The 14,527-nt window shown below is 42.6% G+C and overlaps 1 protein-coding gene across 4 annotated transcripts in view; it reads right to left on the bottom strand.

The window, feature by feature from the left end:
- The window catches only part of LOC119657496 (cerebellar degeneration-related protein 2-like), a 361,935-nt gene that overhangs the window by 161,056 nt on the left and 186,352 nt on the right, over positions 1-14,527 (bottom strand). For 2 of the 4 annotated variants that reach the window (XM_038064427.1, XM_038064428.1), the window contains exon 2: positions 12,994-13,318. The exons of 1 other annotated variant lie outside the window; for it this stretch is intronic. In XM_038064427.1, the coding sequence (XP_037920355.1) occupies positions 12,994-13,069 (76 nt within the window). In that variant the 5' untranslated portion in view covers positions 13,070-13,318. Of the gene's footprint in view, positions 1-12,993; positions 13,332-14,527 lie in introns of those variants that run through there. One more of the 4 variants, XM_038064429.1, reaches the window with a different exon arrangement.

Here is a 14,527-nt window from a genome sequence, read left to right as displayed (position 1 = left end):
CTGCATAAAAAAACTTTAGATTTGCGTGTCAACATTTGAAGATATTATTAAAACTTCAATAAAACTTTGAAATGGTTATGACGAGCAATAGTTGAAACGATTAACTGGGATTACCATTCAAATCCCTTCAAAGTGGAGCCAAAATCTGAAACGAGTTTGCAACGGAATCCAAAGTACACTAGCCTCTCGCGTACTTGAAGCGATAGTTCCAATGCAAGGTGTGATGACTTGCAATTGAATTCCGCGAGCCCGATGATACCGCGATCCGCAACACCTGATGATGTTGCATGACGTGTAAAAGTTGCCGCTCAGCACCGGCGTGCAAACATTCAAAAATAGCCATTTCAAAAACGACGGCAGCCGCTGATATCTTCAAGAGATAGCGGAAAAAGAACTTTTACTATGAATAGGTTGCACTATCTCATATCTGCAGACGAGTGTGTTCAGCACAGACTAGCCGCGGCTGATGGATGGGTCTTGGTGGCGATGCAGTCCACCACAAATGGCACTATCGCGAAAGTAAATTGCATCACTTGGCCACTGGACGCGGGTTATCCATTAGAAGAAGGTGATCCATTAAGGACAGAGCCTGTCGGCGTCAATCTTTCTGCATATGTGCCTGTCGTGCACTCCGGGACTTTTGGTCGGGTTGTGTTGTAGCTATTTGTTAAGACTTGTAATGAAGATTGCAATCTGTAAAAGGAGAGTAGATGATATGCCTGCAGGGAAGGATCCATCACTTCGCGGAATAACATGGGTTGCAGTAACTGTGATGCAACAGTTAATGCTGTTTTTGGTGCTAGTTCTTAAATGGCAACTATTCAATCGTTAGATAATCCTCACCTTGTTTTAGGGGTTTCTTTTGGAATTTCAAGTTTTTGATTATTTTTATTTTAACCCGAATCACGGATATGGAATTAGTTACGTGGAGTTAATTATGTTTTCTTCCAATGGATACTGGTACCCAAAGACGAAGAAAGTCGAAATATCAGCTACTTAAAAGCAAAGGCTGAAGAAAACAAGGCCGTTCATCAATTCAAAAACAATCCCAAAAGGTGCTTTCCAACGCAGTATCTTAATAGACTTGAAAAATGCATTATGGAATTGGAGGAAAACCAGACACAACGACTGATAATGCCTTAAAACTAATCGAGAAGAAGAAGAAGAAATGAATCAGGAAGGAGGTATGGAAACTCGAAGACAAGTGTTGGAGCAAGGAAACTTTTGCGTGGGAACTGCACTTGCCATATTTACCTCAAATATTCCTCTTTTTTGGACGACAAACGCCTTATTGTTAATCGATTCGGTCCGGGCTTATGTGGTTCTTGGTTCTCACATATTATCTCCATGTCAGGACACAGAGATTTTATCACGTACTTTGACTCAGGAGTCAACAAAACTAAACCCACCCAGAGTAATATAATAATAATAAACCTTTTACCTGAAGCTTCTACTTTAAGCACCTTAGTTTTGCACTCCGCGGATAAGTAGCAACACAATGATATCGTAGGTCGCCCCGAAGCCACAACCAAAATTGAAACATGGCTTTCGTTTTTTCTGGTAAATCGAATGCGAATCCCTGTAGATTTTAAAACACTTCTCCTAGCATTACGTCCTAAATTGTCTGCTTGTCTGACAGCGTTGTAGTTCGCTTAGAAGCAAATAGTTTCTACTTTGTCCTTTGCCCGGTGCCTCCAACCTGGCCTCTACGTTAACTACTCCTTCCGCCCTGATTGCGCAACCAGCTGTTAAACCGCCAGTTTCTTGAGGCCCTCGTTCTGTCGTTGGTGCAAGACCTTTCCACTCGTGTTGGCCAGGCCGGGACAGGTTTGCCTAAGCGAAAATCCTTACCTCGAGCCGAACCCCCGAAACATGAAGAAACTTCAGAATTTCCGCTTTTCACTTATACCAAAAAACCCGACGGATGAAGTGAGTCAAATGTAAAATTTAAAAAAAGTGGCGACCTTGCCTGGCATGCTGCGAAGCCCGACGAGTCAGCCCAAAAACTGTTCGTTCGCACTCTCCACATTCACAACAGTCACAATCAGGGGATCATACTTAGCAGATATTAACTTGCGACAGACTTTACGTAGTGACGAGCGCCAAGACTACTATATAAGGTTTCCCGTGTCGAACGATTCACACTGTTCGACCGGCCAGCAGTTTAGGTTTTGTCGGACCAAAAAGCAGCAGCGACAAAAAGATGCAATGGGAATTCGATATTTCCACTCCACGCTATTTGAATAAAAGGCGCCACACATAATGTCGCCCAACAATTTTCAGCATACCAAAATCCCCATACCGCAACGCAATCAGGACTTCGGTCGCTACCTCGCCATATGCAAAAACGTTATGCCACTCTCGTTCGAACTCGTCTTTTTCTACCCCTTCTTCTTCTTGTCAAACCTGACAATGACAAATTTCCCTTTCGTGGCCGTAACCGGAAGATTCAAATTGGAATAATTAAACCTCAAAAGCGGCCAGGAAAACTATACTGTGGCCTGAGTACTAACAACTATTATTCCCTGCTTCTCTACTATCTCATCATCATCATCATTAACGGCGCAACAACCGATATCCGGTCTAGGCCTGCCTTAATAAGGAACTCCAGACATCCCGGTTTTGAGCCGAGGTCCGCCAATTCGATTTCCCTAAAAGCTTCCTGAAGTCCTAACCTACGCCATCGTTCCATCTCAGGCAGGGTCTGCCTCGTCTTCTTTTTCTATCATAGATATTGCCCTTATAGACTTTCCGGGCTCGATCATCCTCATCCATACGGATTAAGTGACCCGCCCACCATAACCTATTGAGCCGGATTTTATCCACAACCTGATGGTGACGTGGCATGGTACCGCTCATAGATTTTGTCGTTATGTGTAATCGTCCATCCTCATGTAGGGGGTCAAAAATTCTTCGGAGGATTCTTCTCTCGAACGCGCCCAAGAGTTCGCAATTCTTCTTGCTAAGAACCCAAGTCTCCGAAGAATACATAAGGACTGGCAAGATCATAGTCTTGTACCGTAAGAGCTTTGACCCTGTGGTGAGACGTTTTGAGCGAAACAGTTTTTGTAAGCTGAAATAGGCTCGGTTGACAGCCAACAACCGTGCGCGGATTTTATCGTCATAGCTGTTATCGGTTGTCATTTTCGACCCTAGATAGGAGAAATTATCAACGGTCTCAAAGTTGTATTCTCCTATCTTTATTCTTCCCGTTTGACCAGTGCGGTTTGATGTTGTTGGTTGGTTGGTTTTCGGTGCTGACGTTGCCACCATGTACTTTGTCTTGCCTTCATTGATGTGCAGCCCAAGTTCTCGTGCCGTGCCCCGCCTGCTCGATCTGGATGAAGGCAATTTGAACGTCGCGGGTGGTTCTTCCCATGATGTCGATATCGTCTTAAAGAGGATCGTACCTCTTGCATTTACCTCAGCATCACGGATCACTTTCTCGAGGGCCAGGTTAAAGAGGACGTATGATAGCGCATCCCCTTGTCGTAGACCGTTGTTGATGTCGAATGGTCTTGAGTACCGAATTCTCTCATGGCCGTGTACAGTTTTACCCTGGCTATGCTATCATAGGCGGCTTTAAAGTCGATGAATAGATGGTGCAACTGTTGTCCATATTCCAGCAGTTTTTCCATCGCTTGCCGTACAGAGAAAATCTGATCTGTTTCTGATTTGCCTGGAGTGAAGCCTCTTTAGTATGGGCCAATGATGTTCTGGGCGTATGGGACTATCCGGCCTAGCAAGATAGTGGCGAATATCTTATAGATGGTACTTAGCAACGTGATACCTCTATAATTGCTGCACTGTGTAATATCTCCCTCTCTATGTATGAGACAGATAATGCCTCGTTGCCAATCAGTCAGGCATTGATTCGCTGTTCCATACCTTGAGTACAAGTTGATAAACCACTTGGTGTAATTGGAAGCTTCCATGTTTAACCAATTCGGCTGTAATTCCAACGGCTCCTGGCGACTTATGATTTTTAGCCGATGAATTTCACGGACTATTTCTCCTATACTTGATGGTGGCGGGACAGTTGGCGGGACCTCCAACTCGCCGATGTTCAGGTTGTTCAGTAGTTTATCAAAGTACACAACCCATCGCTCGAATGTGCCCATTCTGTCGGAAATCAGATTTCCCTCTTTATCTCGGCAGGATGAGCAACGAGGTGTGTAAGGCTTCATCCTGCTGACTTGTTGGTAGAACTTGCTAGCTTACATTCATCGTCAAAACAGCCGTTCCGACTCTTTTTTCGGCTGGGATCAAGTACTTTTGTGGGCGTATCAATGATAACGTTCCTCAGGTGGTTGTGAAGATTATTTGTTGATGCTTCATCTCAAGGATCTCTGTTGACTGCGGTTATTGCGGTATCCATTTCCCTCTTACAAGTGTTGCGGAGGGCTGTGTTGTGGATGGCTTCAGTCTTAGCTCTCACCTGATTATCAGAGTGGATTCTGGGTGGTGTTGTAATTCGACCTCGGAGCACCATGCCAACGAGATAGTGATCCGAGTCTATATTGGCCCCTCTGTATGTTCTGATATTCATCGAGGCTGAGAGGTGGCGGCGTTCGATCAACATGTGGTCAATTCGGTTGAAAGTGGTCCCGTCTGGAGAGGCCCACGTATGTTTGTGAATCGCTTTCCGCGCAAACTAGGTACTTCCAATAACCATTTCGGGTGACACTGCTAATTGAATAATCGGCAGTCCGTTATCATTTGTTTTTTCGTGTAAGCTATAGGAGCCAGCGTATCGCCTGAATACGGGCCCCTTCCCTACTTGGCTGTTAAAATCCCCAAGTATGATTTTGATATCATATCTGGAACAGGTTTCGTGAGTTCGTTCTACTGCCTCGTGGAAGATATCCTTTTCCGATTCTGCAGTCTCCTCTGCAAGGGCGTGAACGCTAATGGGGCTTATATTTCTAAACTTGTCTCGCAAGCGCAGAGTGCAAGCCGTTCGCTTATGGTTTCAAAGCCGATAACAGCAGGTTTCATTTTTTGGCTGACTAAGAAACCTACTCCGAGCACATGGTTTACTGGATGGTCACTATAATATATGGTGTAGTGACTCTTCTCTAGGAAACCGGTCCCTGTCCAACGCATCTCCTGTAACACTGTTACATCAGCCGTATATTGGGACAGGATATCGGCTAGTTGCCCAGCAGCTTCATCTCTGTACAGGAAGCGCAGGTTCCATGAGAAAATGTGCAAATCGTTATTCCTTTGTCGTTGCCAGGTTCGTCGTTGTGTAATGTGTCCAGTCCGAGGCTCCTGTTGTGGCTTCGTAACAAATTGTTTTCCATATAGAGTTGTCAGCCCTACCCAACCCCCAACCTGGAGAACCAGTTGGTACAATTTGTCTGGTTTTTGGCGCGGAAGACCCGCTTTCATCCTTCTCCGTCTGCAGCTTTTCGTTAAGAAGGAGTTCCCAGCGGTCACCACGTGGAGGTGGAGATAAGGTTTGGTAGTAGAGCTGTTGGCGTTGGTTGAGCAGGTATTTCCCAGGTTTTATGCTCCGTCGTGGGTACCAACGCACGTTTCATCCTGGGACCTATACTACCCTTTGGCCACCCACCCCACTATCTGCCCAACTTAAAAGCTAATCCGTAAGTAAAATAATAACAGAAGACACTATGAACTAGCAGTTCAAGCCAGAGGTCGATAGGGGACAAAAGTTAAAGATGGATTCGAGCTTCTTGGCGATTTCTGATGAGGGTTGATATACAGAGATGTGAAGCTACAAAGGGGAGAATGATTTCTTTGTATCAGTAACGAAGGTAATATACCAGATTCTCACACTCTTTGAACACAGATACTCCAGATAGATTTCAAATGACTTCGGTAGAACTCAAGCATTTTCAAAAAGCGTATAAAAGGGAACAAAATCGTTCTACTACTTCCCTGAAGCCTCAACATTCAACCAACTCTAACACGGAAACTAAAAACTTTGCGTAAATTAAATCGGCGTGACGAAGAAAGTAATCTAACCCGCGTGCTGTTCTTGATACCTAGACGCACGTCAACCCCCTTAGCCTCTATCCCCTAAAGAGACCATTCTGGAGCAGGTTCCATCGCCTGCAGCGCAAAACAATAAAACGATAGCCACAACACCTCAGCCGAGGGCAAAAAATTCAATGGGAAACCTGAAACACTTGCAAGTACCGGGAAGACGCATCACATGCTATGTAGTGCCCAGTTAGGCCGAGTTCCAAGTGTCCAGTTCCATATGTAGATGGGCATGAGTGCAGTGCATTTTACCTATCGTATTTCCCTAGCCTGGCAGCTTGGCGGCTACGTGAGTTTCTCCGGTCGGCTAGCACACGTAATCCACAAAATGATTTGCACTCTAGCTTAACTTGGATGTAATTACAGGTATGTACCCCGTATGGGCATGCACCTGATGTCACCGCGAGTTATGATACAACTTTTCAAATGGGAAGGCGCAAGAGGAAGTGGCCAGTGATGATGCCTCTGGCTAATATGCTTCGGTATCATTGCATCGCTTTAATGACAGGTTATTAATACAGAACGCATTCAAGGTGATAGTTAAGTGTGTTAGTAAGGAGGATCTATCATTTGGACTTTTCCTAGAAATGACCGGTGTAGTTTTCGTCCCACTTTTTGTATCAGTTTTTCGTCTGAAAGTGACCATTTGATTTGCTTCTGACTTTGTTATTACCCTAGCCCGAGCCTACTCGGCAGAAATCGCTCCAGGGGACATTTAAATGAATAATATCTGAGTACTCGCCTGTACATGGCAACGAGCAGTTACTAAGTAACGTCCAATTTAATGATATCATTATCATATGAGTGCCAGCAAAACCTCAGGGCCGCAGAGTCTAAACATTGGTAGAATTTTAAAATGATCATTTTAAATGTTACAACCGCAATAAAATTTGTCCTTTCATGCACTTTAAGGAATACTTGAACCATGTCCAGTTATATCTCTACGTGACTGGATAATTTATTGTTTTATTTTTGCTTTAATTCATTATAAATTCCGCGACTTTTACTATGAGCTGCGTCCGTTAGAGCAACTCGACAGAAGATCAATCAAGCGAATATTTACCAATTTTATATTTTCTAATATGTCCGCATAGACATAGTTTTATCTAACCCCAGCAACGACCTTGCATATTGATTTGATTTCGATGTTGCCCAACCGTTTATTAACCAAATTTGTCTCGCTATTTTCGGCCATATCCAAAAAATCGCTTTCTGGTTTGCCATTCATAACAAACCATCAAATTTGAGAAATGGAAAAATAACAATGAAACTCATAAAATTATGTAAGTTTACGATATTGTTGTCACTTTAATTCCGCAATTAATCAAAGATGAAATACTTCAGTAGTTTCGACCGGGAGCTGGGTAGATTTTGAGTTGATTTGCTTCGACACATGTAATCGATTCGTGCCAGCAACGGAGGTGAATCAATCGATCATCAATCAATTCACACTTTCCAAACGAAATGCTATCAATAAGATAAATTAAAATATCAATTAAAATGATTAAAGATGAGTTTCGTTAGATACGCTCTGAACCCAGAGCTGTTCCGTTTGGTGTTTATATTTTAATATTTAAATTTGACGATTTGTGGCATTTAACAGTGAATTTTAGCAAATGTTACCCAGCCATTGACAATGATATGGATTATATAAAAATTAAATATGCAAAAGATGCACTTCATCGAATCTATAATAAATGTTATATTTGAATGTTTGAATTTATGTATGTTTACATCTTTGCTAATTTTATGCAGGCAGGTATCGAAACATATAGAAACTTCCGTAAATAAGGACCTTTCCTTACCCACTTTCTTCTTTCCTGATTACGTATCTGATGATGAACAGATTCAAATGTGTGACCTATCCACTACCACTTTCGGCTTGTGATCACGCCACGAGGAACTGGTCTAGGCGCCGACGAAATCCTCCGTTTGAAATAGTCATATCAGAGTACCCTATTATTATAGAGGGAAATGAAATCTCAGACGCTTTAGCGAAAGAGGGGTCAATCTCCCCTATGCAGGGACCGGAGCTAGCAATTGGGGTATCACTAGCATTGGCTAAATCTGTTTTAAAAAACTGGGAACAAGTTTCCCATAATGGCAGGTGGCAGAGCCTAAATGCTGCTCGACACACCAAACTTTTCCTGCCAGAACCCAACATACGTACCGCAAAGTTTATCCTGTCGAAAAGCAGGAGGACCTGCAGGTGTATTGTGGGCATTCGGACAGGCCATAATTCACTAGCTGGGGATATGTTCAGAATAGGAATTACCGAAGATGATACGTGTCCCTCCTGTAATGAGGAAGCGGAATCCACGGAGCATTTCCTATGTGAATGCCCCGCCTATGGACGCATCAGGCATCAGATCTTTGGTGCCGATGTTCTCCAATTACGACGGGTAGCATCACATCCACTAACGGAAATCCTGCGATACGTTAACGAATCCGGAATATTCCGTTAGACGGGGGTGGCGAGTACAATGGGCCAACACGGCCTGAGTGCTCAGAAGCTGTAGTTTCTACCCCACCATACACACACACATACACGCCCTATTATTAAATCACAGGCAAGTGTTGACAAAGGCTTGAAGCTTTCAAGTAACAATTGTGATCAGTTTCCATGTGTTACTCCTATATAACAACAGAAATAAATTAGCACAGAAGAGCCTCAATTTGATATTGGCGTTGAGGTAACTATGTTCCAAGGTTTTCGACAAAACAGTGAAGACGGATCTAACCGTTCAAGTTCGGTGTCATCGTCGTCAACATTAACCAAGCTTCCTAGATATACAAATTGATTGACGCCTTCCATGCTCTACCCATTAATGCAGATCGGAAGAGTGCGATCACCCGTCAAACTGAAAACCTTGGTTTTGTTGGTGTTTATTTTTAGTCTGACTCGATTTTCATCTACCCCCAAATCCAGAGCTACTAGGTCAAGGTACATGACCCAAGGAGAGTGCAAAAGTGTAGATGTCATCAGCGTAGTCGGAGTGTTTGAGGAAAGAAAAATAATAAATTCTTTCAAGGACTACAAGACACTGTCTCCAGTTTCAGTTAAGACTATAACATATCTTACAGTAATGGCTTAATATTAAGGCCCTCACATATGGGGATTATTCCTTTTCCCAATTATGGATGTATTGTCCGTAAAATCCTTTCACAGGCGTCATGTATCACTGTGAAAGCATCTTTGGACCATCATTAACATTTATTAGTCCGAAGATCATTAAATCCTTTTCTTGATGATGGAAAAATCTGCAGACTTTTCTCAGATAAAACTTTTACAGATCATCGATGCATGATTTGAACCGCGACCTTCCGTACGACAGCCCTGCGCTCTAATCACTCAGCTATCCGGACCTAACCAATGATCAATAAAGTCTTCAATTAATCATCTTCGTCAATCCACTTCCGCAGTCAGCCACATCGAGTGACGCCCATTCGGAAAGAGGCCGTGAACCTGCCTAGTGCCAGAGAAAAAGGCAGTTTCAATGGCAACCCAATGCTCATCAATATTCTCAGGTGGATTATTCAATATTGTCGTTTAAGAATTGAGGGAGCCCTCCGTCCGCATCAACTTGATGACAGGACCGGACCAATTGGGAAGCAACTGATTTCCTCCTTTGTGTCTCCGCTGACCCCTCTTATTAAACACCCAAGTTATTAAATTGCAAACATCTTCAAAAAAACATAACTTGCTCTGGCAGGGATCAGGCGAGGGAGGCCCTTCTTCTTTGTATTTTTGCTTGCATCTCCAATTAAAACAACCCTTCGACTCTACATACATTGGTATATCTGCCTCCTCGGGAAAAATTCTGAAGTACATCAAGGTTGATTCTCGCACATCCAAAGCGATTTGCCCGAGGTCCCTGAATTGCGCGATTATCGCAGAGAAAGTAACAGACCGGAATATTTCGAAGGTGAGTACAGATCGAAAACTGACCTGCTCTCTGTCGATCAGAGCGGAGTGGTCACTAATGCGTTCCAGAATGATTTAAGCTAATTTCTTGGCGAAAGCAGGAAGCATGAAAACATCCCTCCAATTAGTGCACTCAAGATGGGAATTCTCAAAGACCATTCTTTTCTTCTACTCATTAGGAAACAAGTTGAGTTGACAGGGGTTACATGAAACAGTTTCTTCAGCGACTTTTCTCCAATTGAAAGCATTGAAAACGCAGTCCGCAGGAAAAACATTCCGTTTCCATCAGATATTGCGCCTCTCCAAATTATTTACAAGACGTCGAACTTCACCGGCTGTTGTACGATTCAGAATTGTTGTGAAGCGCTCCTTTTACGCCTTCAGCTGCTCAACTCGCGTTTGCAGTCCTCAACAGAGCTTTTAACTCCTAATGTTCATTGATCCACCTCCACGTTTTACGGTCAGTCAGGCCTTTCGCAATTTTTCCAACCCCATGTCGACGCAAATATTCTCATTTGGAATGTGATCAAAGCGTGTCACGACACTAGTCCAATGCAGGGTCTCCAACTCCATTACCGCAAGACGCCGTTCATTGTCTTTTATAGTCGACAAACACTCAGAACCCTAGAGGGGGACAGGGCGAATGACACTGCGGTAAATTTTAGATATGAAACGTTCGTTGATACATCGATCACAAAGAACATCAGTTATGGAAAGCCACTTAATCCAGATTGTGCTAATGCGTGAAGCAATTTTATAATGCAGTTCTCCATTGGCTGATAAGAATGAAGATATTTAAATTGCTCAGTTCTGGGTCACTGCCATTGACATTAATAGTGCCTGTTTCATGGGGATTGGTCGTCAAAAATTCAGTTTTATTCAGATTCTACTGAGACCGTGTTGCACGAGGCCATTCCATTTTTGGAAAAGTCAGTAAAGGTCATTTTTGCTATTGGAGGCTAGGAAAACATCTGCATAAAGCAGTGCATAGGGCGCCGGAAGTTGGATATCCCGTGTGACAGTGTCCATAACAAGAACAGAGAGTAGTAAGCGGGCGCTTCCTTGATGAGCACCGACAGAGGCACGAAGTGGTTTTGATACACTCGCCACGCTTCGAACTTTGCTTCTCAGGTAGTGGCAGAGCAGTTAAACCCAGCGCATGAATTCTTGTTGTTGTCATAGAGCATACCGGATGAGTTCATATTGCACACGGTTAAACGTCTTCTCCAGATCGGGAAATGCAATGTAAAGATGGCGATGATTCTCATGGTGTTCCTCCATGAGCAAACGCGCAGCGTGTATTGCCTCAATATTTCCGCAGTTCTTGACAAATCCGACTTGATTCATGGTTATTTCAACGATTTCGCGAATGCGGTTGTCAAGAGTGCTTTCAAAAATCTTCATTCTGCTGGACTACCTTTCTTTTTCCATATTGGAACTGTGGTACTTTCTTGCTAAGTAGATGATGTTCTACATTCCTCAATAATCTGATTGATGAATTCACTGAGATACAGTGTTGGGTCCCAGCTCTTCACTTCTCAGAGCTCAGATTTCATTCGTTTTATTGCTTCCTCAACTTCAGTGGCGCTGGCAGGTGGAATTGCTGCAAATATCGGTAATGCTTGTGGAGCTACAGAATGAACAAATTCTTCAGTTTAAATCTGCTCGAAATATTCTCGCCATGTATCCGTCAAGGCTTGCAAAATACCTTTCTTGCTATTAAAACAAGAGAAGTGTTCGACATCCAGTGTGCGTTCGTCTTTCCACTATAAAATGTAGGAAGATGAGACAATCGTTTGATGAACCATGTATTCATATGTACAAGGTCATGGGTGTCCGCAAAATCGATTATACGCTCGCCACCCTCATTGCGTCCACCGAACCACTTTGCCTCATGGCACCTGTTACCGTCTGCCTTTTCACCCATATGACCATTAAAATCGCCTGCAATGATGATATAGTCATCAGCAGGAATGTTGCAGGTCTTTGCATCGAGAAGTTGCCAGAAGGCATTTTTCTCGGCATCAGGTCGACCGTGCGTACGCGATGAAGAAGTGAATAGTGCGATCAGCTGATATAATGGTGAGCTTTATCAGGCGAACATCAAATCGTTCGACTTCTTTAATGGCGAAACGGAACGCATCTGTTCCTGCTCTTCGCTGCCCTGAGTGAAACCACAAATTGTCTGCTAAGAGATGTCGACTCCACAACTGAACCAAACTCTCCATTTCGATATATATTTACATAACTTTCGTTGGTCAGTATCTACGCAACACTTCCCTGGAATATCGCTGGTCACCAGCAATATGGAACCTCGGAGAGCAGGCTGTTATCGAACTCTGTAGAGATAAGATTTGGTGTTCACAAGTCTAATTCATTACCCACACATCATTGCACAGATCCCTGTACCATTTTCAGCGCTATCTAGCAGGCAACATGGGGACGTGACAGGTCGACCTTATTTGAATGTCGGAGTGAAGAATGTTTGGAGGTGTTGACATCATATACAACGACTACCATGAATTTTTTCAATTTTTTCGGTTGGGGCAACTTTTGAAATGAATGACTCCTTTCTAACCCTCGCTTTCGATCTCAAAACTTTTTCAGAAAGCAATAATTAATTTTTTTTTTAATTTTCCAGAAAGTAATAATAATTAATAATTATTTAATTCATCTGATGCCCAATATGGCTAGATTCGATGAAAAAATGTTATGGCACCGTTTAGCATGTTTGGGGATCCCTCTAAAGCTTAAGATAGAACGATCTCATCCACTAGATATTTGGGAGTTCACAGGTCCAACCTTACGATGAAATTCCGCATCAATAAATATAACGGTTTCTGCGAAAAGTACGTGGGACAGGTACAGACAATTTAACTCATAATAAATTTTATATAATTAAGAACAGTCTGCTATGTACTACCAAAGACTAAAATAAAAAAATGGTGGTAATCATGATGAACTTGAGCTGCATCGGATATGTATGAGCAAACGAGAGAATGCAAGCATGAATTTTATCAACGAATCTTATATCTAAAAGAATGCAAAGCCAATCTTACCATCCAACATGTACTTCGATGCCTCCTCCTCGTCGGTGGCGATACTGGCGCCAAATCCTTCATTGTAGATACTCATTTCTTCTCTATCCAATCACATTAAACCACTGAGCACGTCTTCAGAACTTGATTTCCGTTCTTTTTTCCAATCACTCAATGCAACTCACTATCCTCGTTCCACACTTTTTTTAGCACTTACTCACCACAATCAAGCCGACCGTTAATTTTTTTGCAATATTTCCCACCAACAACATTCACAGAAACAATCTATTCTCTCATTATCAATATTTAATATTCAGCTCGCGCCTCCCATAGGAAACATGGACCTCTGCAAAACGGAATCAAAGAATTTGCAACAAACTGTCCCAAGCCCCATTGGGCACCTCAAACACAGACTTCTCCACGGGCACAAAACTGATTAAAAGAATAAAAGATAAATAACATAATCAAAGATGGCATTCCAGCGGAATTGAAATGATGACGGAACGATTGACGGCATGAATCACACCAACGAGTACTGTCCGTGCGTTTCCAAGTGGCAAACAGAAAAATGTCGCGCGGATTAATGAAATCATCATTAATCCATTGACTCAAGAATCCCCGACTCTACTACTTCTAAGTGAGGCTCAATTTTCATTAATTCCGATGGGAAGAAATTTACAATCTTTAATTTAGTGATTGGAAGATAATTTCTCTGTTTGTAGCACCAACGTAACGCAAAGCCCATTGAGCTGGGGAGGCAATTATGGCGAGAACAGATGTAATTTCTTCCATTAAATTTGGACATGCAATCTTCCGAATAAAAGATTCAATAAATATAATCATTTTTAGATTCGATGATTGTTTTCTCAAACTTGGTCATGTATCTTTTGATGGAGATATTGATCGATAGCCGAAAGTTCCTAATCTTGTGATGTTTCTTATTTCAATTTGGTTGATGAAAGGTTCCGGGGCCTCTTTTTTAGTCGATGGAATACTAAATTGTAGGCTACGAGGTTTCGAGTGGAAACGATAGTATGACGTCTCTATGCATACTTGAGTGTGATCAGCGAAACATTCAGCAGGAAAAAAAAGGGAACGAGGAAAGCAGAGTGAGTCAATCAGATTCCATCAAGTTCCCAATCGGCAATAAGCACTTTCCATAAAAAGTGGAAGCAACCAAGATTGTTAAGTGAGAAAACACGATTTGGCAATTGCAAAAGGAGATGGTTCTCAGAATAGAGGGATCTTCTCCATGAGGGGAGATCATATATATTAGGACACGCGAGGTTAAAGTTAGGAAAGGCAAACGTGGGACTTCAATTTGTATTTTAAAGCCAAGTGGATAATTCCTGGAGATAACACGGTATAGTGGAAGCCAGGCCTGACCAGATTATTAGAAAAGAGGATGCTCACGGTAGTCTTTAAAATAATTCGAATCCATAGAAATGAAAAAATCGACAATAAAGCCCTTGGAGAAAACTTGGTAACGCAAGTTCCCTGCGATTGGAGAAAAGTGTTTCGCCGAGTAAAATGGGTTTTGGCATATCAGGTTACC

Source organism: Hermetia illucens, chromosome 5 (genome assembly GCF_905115235.1).
Source record: "Hermetia illucens chromosome 5, iHerIll2.2.curated.20191125, whole genome shotgun sequence".
Classification (NCBI taxonomy): domain Eukaryota; kingdom Metazoa; phylum Arthropoda; class Insecta; order Diptera; family Stratiomyidae; genus Hermetia; species Hermetia illucens.
The sequence above is the reverse complement of the archived record's forward strand: the minus strand, read 5'-3'. Positions and strand labels throughout refer to the sequence as shown.